This window comes from Apteryx rowi, unplaced genomic scaffold (assembly GCF_003343035.1).
Source record: "Apteryx rowi isolate R43461 unplaced genomic scaffold, aptRow1 scaffold_763, whole genome shotgun sequence".
Lineage (NCBI taxonomy): Eukaryota > Metazoa > Chordata > Aves > Apterygiformes > Apterygidae > Apteryx > Apteryx rowi.
In genome coordinates, this window is record NW_020451053.1 from 101,190 (window position 1) to 116,224 (window position 15,035).

At 40.3% G+C, this 15,035-nt stretch overlaps 1 protein-coding gene across 1 annotated transcript in view; it reads left to right on the plus strand.

Annotated features, from left to right (window-relative positions):
• Window positions 1-15,035, plus strand: part of LOC112976759 (stAR-related lipid transfer protein 13-like) — a 123,257-nt gene that overhangs the window by 93,974 nt on the left and 14,248 nt on the right. The window contains exons 4-7 of the mRNA XM_026088324.1: window positions 2,634-2,697; window positions 6,983-8,361; window positions 9,776-9,949; window positions 11,998-12,157. Of these exons, the coding sequence (XP_025944109.1) occupies window positions 2,634-2,697; window positions 6,983-8,361; window positions 9,776-9,949; window positions 11,998-12,157 (1,777 nt within the window). The remainder of the gene's footprint in view (window positions 1-2,633; window positions 2,698-6,982; window positions 8,362-9,775; window positions 9,950-11,997; window positions 12,158-15,035) is intronic.

Here is a 15,035-nt window from a genome sequence, read left to right on the forward strand (position 1 = left end):
GTTCCTTTGCTTTTAGAAGGCATGCAACATTATATTGAATAAAAGAAGGCTTTCTGGCTCCTATATTTCAAATGTTTTCTTCTACATTTTCTCCTCAAGAACAACTGCAAACCAGCAATAAGCACAGGGCTATTTTATAAACCATTGAGAAAACAGTTGCATAAATCACCTGCTAGGGACTGTTGTGAAGACACAAGGCCCATATTGCAGTGCTGTTTTTCAGCAGATGTTTCTTCAGTGCTCATTCTCATAGAGGTGAGGGAGTTAGAAGTTAATGGCTTGATTTTCAGATTTGATGTGCAACTTCAAAGGAGGCAATGATTTTTCAGAATTTCTGAGTCTCTGGGCATGAATTTAGTCAACTCCTTTCTCCTGCTCAGCCTCACAGGGCATGTCCAGGAAGCACTTCCCCTTTCCTCGTCTGGCCAAACACCCCAGCCATGCTGTGATGCTGCAGTCAGACAAGATCCAACAGACATAGCCTTTCTCTCCCACTCTCTCAGAAAGAGAAAAGAAACCCAGCCCCGAGGCCCAGATGGGACCTCGGGGCAGTCCCAGATCTCAGTCACATTAACAGGGAACACAAACTAAGGGGACTCCACAGCATTCAGGTAAATCTAAGTGCCGCTGTAGAGACATCTAGATATGTTTTTAAAGGCTCATTTTGCAGAATAGATTGACTTATCCAGTTTAAAGGTGTGAGGACAGTGTTAGCAGCTTGATTTACATATGCAGACATGAGTGCTCTGACAGTCAACAAGCCCAGCAGTGGTGCACACAACAGCATGTGCATGTAGAAATGCTTCTACAAACTTGTCTCTCTAGCACAAGCCAACTAATACTAATAGGAGGTGCAGGAACTCAGATCTGGGCCTTTGGTTCACCTCTTGAAGGAAACTGTCTCCATGAATAGAAAGCTGAGTTGGAGTCCTTTGAAAATGCATCTGTGCCTCTGTATATTTGGATTCAGTATAGATATCCAAATTTAAACATTTTGTACTCAGAAGCACTGAACATTACTCAGCCAGGGCTCCAACAAAATGAAACTTTGGGTTGAGAAATTCCATGTTTGGGCAAAAGATGAGTTTTGCAATGATAGATATAATCCCTGAGGAGGAGGATTTGTGGGCAGAAGGCTGAAGATATAGTTACAGAACCACGAGGCCTGCAATTTATTACAAGGACGTTACTACCATGCATGTGGGGTGTGCTTGTGCATACATTACACTCACATTAATATGATGAACACAGGATTTTCTGATATGGCATAAATTTTTATCGGCTTGAGTTAGGGAAGAGTATTTTATCTGCAAATGAGGAGGTGTTATTTTGTGAGGGAAATTTTGTAAGGAAGATCCTCATTTGGTAGGCTGGTTCTTTTTAGATGGTGGCAATTAGAAAGTATTTCTGACATTAGAACAAGTCCCAGGGAGGAGTATACTAATAATCTAATGTTCTAATGCTTTATGAGAGAATCTATTATTGACATGATGTTTTTTTCACATGCCCTTGAAATTTATCACATACATTTCAGATGTTGCCAGTTCTATAGATTTGCAGCCTCTCATCCTGGACCCAAAAGCAGAAGGGGAACCTCTTGCTGCAAAGAGGAGATACAGAAGACTTACAGAAGAGTATTGTGGATGCATGCCTCTCTAACTCTGCCCTTCCTCATTCTGAAATTCAGCCCTAAAACAGGAAAACATTTAAAGTTGAACATATTTAACTCTGAGCCTTTGTGTGCTTTTGGAAGATGGATGGTTTCATGAATCAGGACCTTAAAGTATAAATAAAAATGAAGCACTTATGATTAGCATAGTACTTTCATTATTAAAAGAGCACATTTTGCAGTGCTCTGACTCTCTCTGCACATGGATGCACATACACATGCAAATGTTCACTTTCCATGCTTATCAGATTGTCCTTTCAACCCAGTATCATCGTGGGATAGCCTTGGATTTAATGAGCAGAAGCCAAACAGAAATCCTTATAATATCATAACAAGCAAATCATAGTCTAAAATAACTAAACAGTGTTTATTTAAAGAAGATGTTAAATTTGTTGCATTTTGGGTGTGTTAATCTGTCTATAAGATCTATAGGTTTAGGGAAGGAACTATTGGCCATGAAGAAATAATTAACTAATTACTACAATCTCTCCTTTATGTCAGCTTTTTAAAGGAGGTACTAACTGCCTGAAGTGAGGCACTGAATCTGAAACTTACTTTTCCTTTTCTCTCTGCCAAGTGCTTTGAAATCCCTGGCATTTACATTAAATCATTTTATACTAATTATGTTACATTCCTGCAGAAGGCAACTTATCTCCTCACTCTCTGGTCATTTCCCCATCCATAAAAAGTGTTTTGTTTATATCTGTTTCCTTTGTTAAGTACTTAAATGTCTACTAATTAGAAAGCAATATATAAAAGCTGGCTATCAAGCAATGTGAAGGTAAGATGCCCTTTTAAAGCAGTGGTCTTATCGCCTGGAATAAAATAAACAGTATCGTTTTCTAAAGCTTGTTGTATGGAGTTAGGACCCTACAGGCAGATAAGAGAAAAGCTTTTGAAATTACGAAAAGTCGTGCCCTTTAATCAGAGGCTGCTAATCTTTTGAATTTGCTTTACCCTGTAGACGACTGAACACACTGAACAAGTGCGCCTCAATGAAACTCGATGTGAACTTACAAAGAAAAAAGGTAAGAAAACGTCATGAAATGTGCTGGCTTTGTTCAGAGTTTTGTGATAAGAGCTCCCCAAATTAGGCTGTAAGTCAGTAATGCTCTTAAAAGTTAAGCATATTTGACTTTGAACATGTGTGTCAGCATTTTCTGGAAGGGCAAAAATTTGCTGAATCTTGAATATACAAAAAAAAAGAAAAAACTGACTAGTACAGCAGGAACAAAACTACGTGTGTTTAAAGGGCACATGCAGTATTTAAAACTTTATATGTGTGCAATTTAGTGGGTGAAAAGCCAGTGTATTTTCATTACACTGGCTTGTTTGCCAATGCCATGTGAGTACACAATGGAAAATCCTGCTAGGGAAAAGTGAAAGCTCCTCAAATGAAAACAATAGCTTTTCTTTATTTCTTGTACTGACTTATTCCCAGTTAAGAATATGAAGATAAACCCTGTCATCCTTACAAACTCCTGTGTAACATGGGAATTATTTGAGGCTTAAAGGGTTTCAGGGAGGAATGCAGAAACTGCCTATTGATTTTGAGAATTTTGTAACATGTCCAGTAGAACTGCTGAACGTTTGGTTTTCTAGTCACAAATTCCCCAAGGCTCTTCAGCAGTGTACAATGGTAATCGTTGACTCTGAGAAATCTTGGTATATGTTTTCCCTTCCTTAGAAAGTTTGTCTAATGCTTTTTGAAAACTACCTCTAAGAGTTGCATTTTTGGTATCATTGCAAATTCAGTCTATTTATACCCTATTCAGCATGTGAGGGAACTCAGACAAAAATGATTTAATGTCTGGATAGTCTATCACCTTCTGCACATGCCCATTTGTTCTTCTATGTATGTAACCTCTTCAGCATGCATTTTGTCCATTCAGTGAAACCACAGGGATCCCATCTCTTCACAGCTTCAGACCTGATGGATTTTTGTGTCTTTGATAACTGCCAATACTTTCCACATCAAATACCCACATCACGCCTGACAGAATGAACAGTAAAATCCCCTAACTACAATGCTAACTTTATAATGTAGGCAGGCAGGCACTATAGGAAGAGACTAAGCTCATTCAGCAAGAGTGAACTCACTAAATCTATTGTATCATTGACCTGCTTGGAGTGATTTCCTTTTTGTTGCATGTGCATATGTACATGAGTTCAAGCAGAGAAACTGGAGCTGTACAAGGGACAGAATTGCAAAAAGCAACATACACATGAATGCTGATTGTCCTGTGGAAATTTTGTTTATATGTTAGTTCCTGTCCTTCTCTTCAACAAGTATTTTGGTTTTCTTGGGAGGTTTGTATGTTTGCTTGCTTGCTTGCTTCTTTGAGCTCCTGATATATATCAGGAAAAAAAGGGGAGAATTTTCTTGTTATCTTTGCCTTGACTAAAACTTGCTGCCACTCCTCACTGTTCTGAATGGATTGAAACCATCAGCTGTTCTCCTTGCAGAAGTCCAGTATTTTGCTATGGAAATGAGACTGTCCTACTTCACTACCTATTCAGTGGAACAGAAGCTAGTTGGGTCCATTACATGCATGAGGCCAGAGAGAACCAGAGCACAGAAAGAGGAAATGGCTGAGATTTGGGACAACAGATACAGAGAGGATGTGGGAGGGAGGAGGAGAGGCAGGAGAGAATGGTAATGAGAGAAAATGAAAGGTCAATGTAAAAGCTAGAAATTGGGGCTGGAATTGAACATTCACTCAAGTAAACCTTTTAATTGATACTATAGATACTGCCTAAAAAAATATATATATATATTTTTCATATTAACTGGAAATTTCAACAGAGAAAACCCTCTGTATTTTCTGACTGGTTCTTGGGCAGAATGTATGCCTGCCTGTGTTGTGGTTAGATGCACAGTTTGTTCAATACCAATACCCATTTCTGTTCATCTCTACCTACTTTAAAAAAAAATCTTAAAACTTATTTTCCTCTAAAAATAATTTAAAATAGATTCACCACAGAATTTATGTTTATTTCTGTCTTCTCCTATTCTCTGCTCTCCTTTTGGTGTTTTTCACAATGTTTCTAGCACTTGGGCTAGTTTAATCTATTCCAGCTTGTAGAAAATACAGGCTAAATCCTGTCAGTTCATACAGTAATGTCAGTGCAGCTACAGAGATTTGTGTCAGCCAAGAATCTTGTTTAGGGTCCTTTTAGTATATTGGGGAGGTACAATAAATAAAAACAAATATTTTTATCCTATTGGCTGGTGCCATCAGTGCTTCAGCAGCGGTATGCTTTGTAGATATAATTAACACTGCTAAATATTTAAAAGTACATGCCCTTGCGGTTTTTAAAATATCCACTTTGTGGCACTATAAAGACCACAGTAGATGGATTTTTAAGTGTCTGAGTGCGTGCAGTCCTCCTGCATATACTCATTCTAGCAGCAAACCATCAGGCTGAAGCAGAAGGTAGAGCTCTCTAGTATTCTGCTCTTTCCTGCAGACAAAATGACCAAAGTAGTATTAGCCATTTCTAGCTCCTTTCCTGCTGTTTCTCAAGCTGCTTAATTTTTTTCTGTAGCTAGCAGCAGAATTAAGGCATCCGTTCATTTCTATGAGCTAACATCAGCTGAAGAAGGACTGCACATCTCGACATAACACATAAACCAGCAGTGTCTAACACCAAAATTGCTTGCTTCATGGCAATATTTTATTTTATAATTTGGACAAGACCTAAAACATCTGCCCAGCTTAAAGTGATAAACTGGCAAAAGCTTATGGTATTAGGGATACCTGACACACTACTGATCACAGTCTTCATCTTCTGAGGTTTAGCATTATTTAAGATTTGAAGGTTCTTTTAAAATTTGTTTTACATTTTTCAATTAGACAAGCCAGTGGAGATCTAGTCAGAGACAGAAGATAACTTTACCATCAAAACTTCATAGAAAAATATTTCTAATAATAGACCCTTAAAATGAGAATTTTTTCCAGTCCCAAAATAGTCTTTTTGGTTTAGCACCTCATTTCAGTCTGACAGCCTGTCATATTTTACTGCCTTCATACTGCTTCCAAGAATGTGAAGAGCTGTTTGGATGTCATGTAGGTGAAGTTAGTTTGTTCTGCCTTAAAACAAATGTACGGGAATAATGCAGTATAAACCCAGTTCAAAGTCAAGGGAAGGATACTCATTAGCAGCTGGGGGCTTCACATCCTTAGAGAACCGTGAGCTTGACAACTGTGCGCTTCATGCTGAAGATGTACTTTCTCGGTTGGGCAAACAGATGAGAAAAATGTCATAGGAGGAGCTTTTTTATCCATATTTTCTCATGGTAGGTGTTGTCTGCATTGCAGATTAACTCCTGGCACTGCATAAGCACAAAGCTGCGTGCCCAAGGCCAAGGGCTGGGGCCAGGAGACAGCCGGGGAGGGCTGCGGTGCTGCTTCTGCTGCACCTGGAAAGCGGGAGAAGATCTGGGAGCATGGGGCAGCACCAGGGTTGTCGGTCCTGGGGTGCCTCCTGCTGGCAAAGGCAATGAAGACAGAGGTTGCCCCTGCTGGAGGGCTCCCCTCAACTGTGGACACTTCTCCATAGGCACATGCTGGGCAGGACTAAGCCGTGCCTCTTCCCCTGCCCACTCCTCCCCAGCTGTCATCTGCCTTTGTCACCTTCCTTTGCCTTACCCCTCATCCACCCAAAGTAATACCTCCAAATATATAATTTTTTGCTGTTATTTTAAGCATTGTGGCCATGTGTCTGTAGTTAGGTCCCTGAAATATAAATGTTGTAAGATTTACATGATCTGTGAGGTTTATTGCTGGTATTGGAAATGTTTACTTACTTCTCACTGCAAAAGTAAGTGCATCACAGGATATTTACTGTCTTGGGTGCTTAAATGGCCCACATTGCTCTAGTTCCCAGCTACCTCCCAGTCTTTCTTGTGTGTATCTTAGCACCATCCCTGCAAGTCAGGATCCACCTACGAGCACCTTTCAAAACCTTCTCTTTATTCTGAACAGTCACTGTAGGCATCAGCCCTGCCCAGGTTAGCATATAGGCAAACCACCCCACCGAAGCCGAGAGGCGCTAATATGGCACAGCCAGTCCACTCGTGAACTCTATAACAAAGAGCAGGGATTTAGTCTTTACTCATTAACATGCTCACTGCAGTCTTTACAGTGAAATGATAAAGGCTGGAATGAAAGGATTGATGACCAATATCCCACAAGACTAGATGCATGGCGCCATTACCACCTGTTTCTCTCCTGAGCAGTACAGTCATTTCAATGCAAAATAATGAGTAAAAGCACCTGCCCTTGACACGTGCTACTTGCTGTTTTCCAGAGTGAAGATTCAGATGAGGAAGACCTCTGTGCTATCAGTAATAAATGGACTTTCCAAAGAACCAGCAGGCGATGGTCTCGAGTGGACAACATTGATGCTTTGTTTCACCGATCAGACAGACATGGGTCTTCTGGGGACATTAAAATGAAAAATACAACAAGCAGTGAGAGTGTCCTTACAGATCTGAGTGAACCTGAGGTCTCATCTATTCACAGTGAGAGCAGTGGGGGAAGTGACAACAGGAGTCAGTCCGGCATCAGCAGCGCTGTCAGGGAGATCTGCGACTGCTCTGGCCAGCATGATGTAGAAAACACACTTCTGCAAGACTCCACTTCATTAAGCACTGCCCTGGCCCCCAAGGACAACCTGAAGAATGAGAAACCAACACGAACAAAAGCAAAAACCTTTCTGAAACGCATGGAGACACTAAAAGCAAAAGGTGTGCATGGAAAGCTAAAAGGCTCAGGAAGARCAGGTCCTTTAGAGATAAGTGGACCTGTTCTTCAGTATGAGCCGAAATCTTTGAAAGACATGCACTGTGTACAGATAGTCAATGGCAATCTCCAAAACTTAGGACAAGATTCAGTCAAAAGAGGACTCTCCTTTTCTGCCAAATCCAGCAGCGACAGCAGTCAGTCCGAAAACAGCAGCAGTGGGGTGAGCACACCGTGTTTGAAGGAGCGCAAAGGTCATGAAGCAAACAAGAGAGGTGGGATGTACTTGGAGGACCTAGATGTTCTGGCAGGAACAGCCTTACGGCAAGTGGTAGACCAAAACCGAAAAAATGAATTTCATTCCCAAGAGAACTTGGTTGTGCATATTCCCAAGGACCACAAACCAGGGACCTTCCCAAAGGCACTTTCTATTGAAAGCCTTTCACCTACAGACAACAGTAATAATGTAAACTGGAGGACAGGCAGCATCTCTTTGGGAAAACAGAACTGCTCTTTTCCAAAAGAGGCTGGATTGATGGCTTGCTGTCCCAAAGAGAGCAGAGTTAGTATTTATGACAATGTGCCAGGTTCCCACTTGTATGCCAGTACTGGGGACCTCCTGGACTTAGAGAAAGATGTCCTTTTTCCTCATTTAGATGACATTTTGCAGCATGTCAATGGACTCCAGGAGGTGGTAGATGGCTGGTCAAAGAATGTTTTGCCAGGTCTGCCAGTTGATGACATGTCCATGAAGGAATCGCCATCATTGCCTTTCCAGTCACCCACACAGATCACACTTGATTTTGAAGGGAACTCCGTCTCTGACGGCCGGACCACACCAAGTGACATGGACAGAGATGGAACATCCCTGAATGAGTCAGAAGCCACTGGTGTTAGGGACAGGAGAGACTCTGGAGTGGGAGCATCTCTCACAAGGCCAAGCAGGTAGGTAACAAGATTCTGTACACAATTCCATCTTTCTTCTATTAACAAAATGATAAATTTTGAAATACAATATAATGAAGAAGAGGCTTTTGGCTTAGCCATCACAAAGTGTAGGATATCGCTATGGTTGCACTTGTCCTGTATGAGGAAGAGGACTTCTCAGGGCAAAGGAGTACTTCTGGGGAAGGGACATCTTCCTTTCGAAATTCTTATGTGGAATCAGAAACAGTGTAAATTAGGCCATATTTTTTTCTCCCGTGGTTCATCCTATTATAAAAGAAGACCCTGTATACATTACAGACAGTATGTATGTGTCAGTAGCCTCATGCATGCTTTTATGCACTGATCTGCTTTAAAATTGTGGTCCTTTGTTCTCACAGAGAATTTCCCTACCCTCCCTCACTCCCTCACTCCCTTACACATCTGGATGAAATGATGATATACAATTAACTTGTTAATAAAAGTGGAGAGCAGGATTTTGTTAATAGTTTAGAAACCTGTTATGAAATAGAGGGATGAGTTCCAGCTGAGCACTGTTCTGGGTAAAGTACTTTCTTGATCTGTACTGTTGTGGGTAGGGTGAGTTCATATATGTGGAAGAAGTGAGAAAATACTTGGCCCTTTTTGATCTGGTGTCAGTCTTGTCACGTCCTCACACAAGATTCTGCTGTGCCATGGTTTACTTCCGCCCATGCTTGCTCATCACCATCACATGCAAGTGAACTCGAGGAAACTACTAAGTAAATAAGCAGTGCCAAAGTTTGTAGGATTTGAGCCAAAGTTCATGTTTAACAAAACAAGAAACTGAAATGAGTTGTTTCCAATATATCCAGTACATAGAGAAAGTTTATTGGGGTAAAGAGAAGATGAGAATAGCTCAATAGCCCTGTTGTTATGGTTCTTGCCTAAGAGACACAGCGTTCAAACCCTGCTACAAAAAAACCCTTCAACAATTTTATAACAGAGGGATTTAGAGAACGTCATCTCCAAATACCTTGGTGGTCAGGCTGGTCTCCTGGGAGGTGAGGGATCAGGCATCAAGTCCCAGTTCTGAGTCAGGGAGAGAATATTTGAATCTGAATCTCCCACATCCTGTTGGAAATGTGTGGGCTAAAGAACATAATAGGCAACGCTGCTTCCTTGTGTGCATAAAAAGGACCCACACCTCCTTTGAATCTAGCATAAAAAAATCAAAGCTTGGCCATTTCCAAAATTAAGAGATTCAAACTAAGCAAATTGTTTCATTTGCCTCCATGCTACATTTTCTTTCAGTTGACACACCATGAGCCATAAGTGTGTATATATATGTATGTTTGTTTATATATTGCCCAGTCTTTTCTCACAGTATACTACCTTTTTCTGCCCGGTTAAAACACTTAATTGTCTGAATTTCTATTGTTTTTTTTTGCTAAAGGCGGTTACGGTGGCATAGTTTCCAAATCTCTCATTGCCTGAGCCACTCCATAGCATCACTTCACATCAGTAATCAGTCAGCAGCCCAACTGAATCTGCTACAAAAATTCTCTCTACTTCGTCTTACTGCCATCATGGAAAAATACTCCATGTCAAACAAGCATGGCTGGACCTGGTGAGTACAATAGATAACTGGAAAAGAGATACATTTAGAAGAAAGGAATTTCTCCTAATTTTATAATTCTAATTGTAAGTTCAATAAATAGAGTTAGGAGGAACAGTTTACTTTAACTGCAGAATTTGKAACTGTCCCTTTTAATCCACAGCTGCCTAGTGACTCAGTGGCAAAGTCAGAAATAGATCCTAGAGATCTGACCTCATTCCTGCACTCTAACAGTGAGACAACCCCAGCCTCTCTAACAACATTCAAGTTCCAGAAAAATAAACAGGAGTATGTGAGAGTGATTAAAAGGAGGAAATGTTTAAAATAAGTCTTCCCCAAAATTCATTTTGTGATTCAAAAAGAAACAGCTGCTGATAGTACTTCACATATTAAATATTGCCTTGTTTGTGCTTTAAAAGAATAGTTAGAACTGCATAAGAGGACTTTTCTCTAGAGATCAAAAGATGCAAGCTTTAGCCTAGGTCTGGATTTGTGTTACAGGCTGCTTGCAGACGTAACAGCTACCTGGGCACTCAGATTGTAGAGTTAAGGGCAGATGGACATGAAGGCTGGCAATGGGTCTCCTTTGAGTGCAACCAGCTACAGAAGCATTCCTGTTTAATAGTATGCTAACCCTGAGGGGCCATGTAGACTGAGGTATCCTGGAAAGTAGATAAGAGGTTATCAGTATCTGAGAAATAACCAAAAAGGTAATAGACACTTTCCTAAGTAATCAGAGACACTAAGTCCAAAAATAATATGACTTAACATTTGTRTTGTGCTTTCCATGTTCAAAGTGCTTTGCCAATATCACACTGAATTATGCTGTGAGCTAGATAAGGCAAGTTTACTTTTAGAAATGAAAAAATAGATGTAAGGAACTGCATGTATGACCCATTTCAGTAACATCAGCCACTCCAAAAAGTTAGGAGTCTAGTCTGAGCCAGTCAGGTCAGCTGGTTCTGTTGTCAGTGGAAAAAGACAGGCAACCCCAAAGGCAACTTACTCTACTCAAGATAGAGGGGTTGGGTCACCCTCCAAAAGTGCCTCCCTCCAAAATGGGTATAGAGGCAGCTGGGACTGCTAACTCTTTCTAAATGTCCTTTACATAGCTAAAATTAAATAAGATGAACCCCCAGCCTGCTGTTCTCCTTTGGTGCAGTTCCTCTGGCTGTCTGTACTGAGATAAATCTCACCTTAACCAACTCCAAATAAGCAGACTAGAATATAGCAAATGGTAGATCCTGCTGTTTGTACAAAGGTTTTCCCTCCTGACAAATATTTCTTCAGTTTGTCTCTAAGGATTTATAAGCAGTGGGATTCTAAATAGCTGTAAAGTTGTATTCTGTACTCCTTCAGTAGGTCATTTAATCCAAGGTTTATCTCCTTCCTACACAGAAGAGAAAATCTTGATCATATTTGGGTCATATTCATCCATCTTTTTAATCCCACTGCAGTCATGACTCCCACAAAGGGAATCCAGTGTTCTCATTTGCACCATCAAATGGTGAGTTTGCAAACTCACCAGCTTCACTAAAGCAACTTAACTAGAAATCAGTTGGGTAACACCAGGGATCAACCTGGYACATAAGGATTTCCCAATATCATTTTTACTTTAAATTTTTAGGCAACAGAAATGCTAAATCATGAAACTGATAGTTTGAACAGATGAAAAATCTTTCAGCATGTTAGAGGACTGATCCTCCTTTCCTCTCAGTTACCTTCTCTGCTACACTTTGCTGTGCTTTTCCTTTGAGTTCCTAATGGATCTTTTAAACCACTTTGACTTCAGCTGGATGACAACTGAACAGTTTTCTTTTGTTAGAATGGATTGTTTTGCTATATCTTAGAGCCAGAGGCCATCTACCTATAAAAGTGGTCAAGAAAACCATAAATTGTACAGACTGTAAAGTGTCCATGTATCGTGCCTTTAACATTATTTGACCATCTTTATAAAACAGGAGGTCTTCCCAGCTACCAATTTCTCCCAGCACTGTTACTCAGAAAGACTGTGTAAATATTCTGATATTTTCTTGCAATCTGTTCATGTCGGTTTTCAGGTCTGTGCCAAAGTTCATGAAGAGGATGAAAGTCCCTGACTACAAGGACAAGAACGTCTTTGGTGTGCCTTTGATAGTTCATGTCCAGAGAACTGGACAGCCTCTTCCCCAGAGCATACAGCAAGCACTACGCTACTTACGCAGCACCTGTCTAGATCAGGTATGAACTTTACTCCAGGGACTTTATTGACTGTAAAGCTACCCTAAGCAAGCAGTGGTGAACCTTTCTAGTAGCAGAATAAGATTGCTATATCTCATGTTGTTCATATCAGTCCAAATCTCCTCTGGTGATTTGATACCTGGTACTAATACCAATGGTTTGCCATTTAGAGATTTGCATTCAGCTAATTTGTTGAATTCTTGTAGCTATAAGAGTCCTACTGATTTGTATACAATAGAATATGTCAAAGAATGAGGTGGAGTCTTCACATCTATTGAATCAGTCCTGGGAAGAGCTTAATACTCTGTTTTTGCTGATATCCACACTGCTCACACTTGACTCTTGCTAGTGAGAGTTAAACACATTCATCATTTCACAAGATATGGTACAAAAGGTTTTATTTACTTGACAAAGAAAGAACTACCTAAGAATAGAGAGCAAACTCAGCAAAATATTCCAAGTGTTCTGTTGACAAAGCCAGATATACCCAGATAGAGTTAGGTCAGTGGGGTTCAATGGCAAAGCCATTACCGTATGTTTCCTTTTACAGTGTTGTTAGCTGCAGCAAGCCAATAGGGAGGTGTACATGCTCAAAGTATTTCAAACTTTTTGCTTCCCTTTAGCTACTGAGCAGGGACAAACCAATCATATTTTTACTGTTCTTCCCCTAAGGATAAGGATATGTATCCTTATGAACATAGGTCTGGGAGAAACCCTCTGGTTCACTGGCTTCAGTCCTCTACTGTTATTAGCATTACGTCATATGACCTCTTCTGTAATTGGTTTTAGATAGCTGTAGGCTCAAAAGGAGCAACCAGCATTTTACTCTAGAGACTTTTCTGCTTTCCTAGCTCTGTGCACACAAAAAGGGTGGAAGTGGTCTGTTCTGAATCTTTGCATTTCTCATCACTGTTCTGTTGCTGTTCAGGTTGTTGTGTTCAGTGACAGGCAACGTCCCCAAAACAGAAATCTAAAAATTAAACATCTTGCTGTGAGTCACTGCAGACTCCCTTTACAGCCAGTGGGAAGACATAGGCACTTCCCACCATTTCTCTCRTTTACTGTAAAAGTCAAGTATAGTAACCAGACCTTGACACCTAACTTGCAGATGTCTAAAATGAGGTAAGATGAATTCTGCCTACTGTATGTAGTGCGGGAGTTAAGAAGTTGGAAGAATAGCCTGTTGAGAATGTGTTAACAGTGGATGGAAGGGAAAGATGGATAGAGACGGTAGAAACAATGTATGCAGTAGCTAACACTTATGGTTATCTCTGTGGTAATCTGGGTTTGTGCATTGAATTGGAAAAAACATAGTGGAAAAAAAAAAAAGATGCAGCAGACCTGGAATCAGTGATGAAACTGGAAGAGAAGACACTTACCTAAGTATGAGGAACAGGAGATGCAAAGATAGGGATGGATTTGTCAGCTAAGTAGCAGAGCAATAGGGAAAAAGAGTAAAGAAAGGGGAAATAACTGCGGGAGAAAGTAAGGGGGAAGGAAAAACAGAAGAGAAGGAAAAAGCTATTAACAGATTTGACACAGTCAAAAGGAGCATCCATGGGCAGTCTCAGACAAGTATCTGCTCCAAGAGGAGGGTTTTAGTTGTTGGGAAGCATCAGAGCTACATGAAGTACCAGTTCAAGTCAGCTAAAGTGAAATTGGGGAAAAAAATTAAATAGAAGATAAAAAAGGAGAGGTACAGACTGGGAACATTGAAAATATGTTTCCACTCAGCTCTGGGCTGAAAACCTMCAGGTAATTCAGCTTCTTTGCTTGACAGTCACTCCCTTTGTTCCCATTTAATCTGAAGACTCATAATGCCTGGCTCAGAGGTCTGAGCAGCCTCCAGACTCCCCCAGCATCTTGTTTGTATATCTTTTCTGTGCATTGCAGAATTGTGCATTGCTGCTACTGCATACCCTTAGTAAAGTTCAGGTTGCTTTAAATCGTTATAAGGTCTGGCTCCCAGCATTGAGATGTCTAAGATGATATGAGGATCCTCACCATTATGTGTAGGATATATTATTCAGTTGCAGCTTGCAAAATAGAAACTGCTTTGCCTTTGTCAACTGCATGTTTACTTCTGTCATGCATCATATGGATGCTTGCAGAGCAGATGATCCACAGCATGAGGAAAATAAAGAGACTGGGCCAAACTAGTCTCTGATATATCACTGGATTTGTAGTCCCGTTTTATTTACAGAATGAGTCTGTAATATTGCAGAACAGAACCTAAAACATCTCTATAAAGTGAAGAACTGTCTTCTTTTGATTAATTATGTATTTTTCCAAAAAAAGAAAAATAAGAATTTGAATAAATATCATTAAACAAAAAGGGAGATGATTGGGAGTAACAGAGTGATGTGCAACAGGAGATTGCTTTGATGAGATTTGATGTCTGACCTCTCAAACCAGACTGAGCTGTGAGCTTTTAAAGGTTCTTAATGTCAGCAAGGACACTTTCCATCAAAAGCAGAGCTGGGCTTTTTGCTATCACATTTATCTACCACATGACAGAATTTTATTTTTTGGATAGAATTAACATTGTCCTGTGTCTTCAGCACACAGGTAACTTAAGAGGAGAAGTTATTTAAAAGGAAAAAGAGAAAGGGAAAGGGAAAAACAGATAAAAAGAGGCAGATGTTCTTTCTTGGGTTCTCTTGTCAAAACTAAGGAGAGCTTCACCTGTGAACAGAAATGCGATGCACCTGGATGTACACAGGGCAAGCTCCAGTTCTGTAATTCCTACATATATATTTAGATCATGAGCAACACTGAACTCATAAATAAAAGGACACAGAAGAACAGCAGCTCACAGCCACTGCTTTCAGTCTGGCATACTAGTTCATCCCCGTATAAGTGAATACGTCCTCTCACA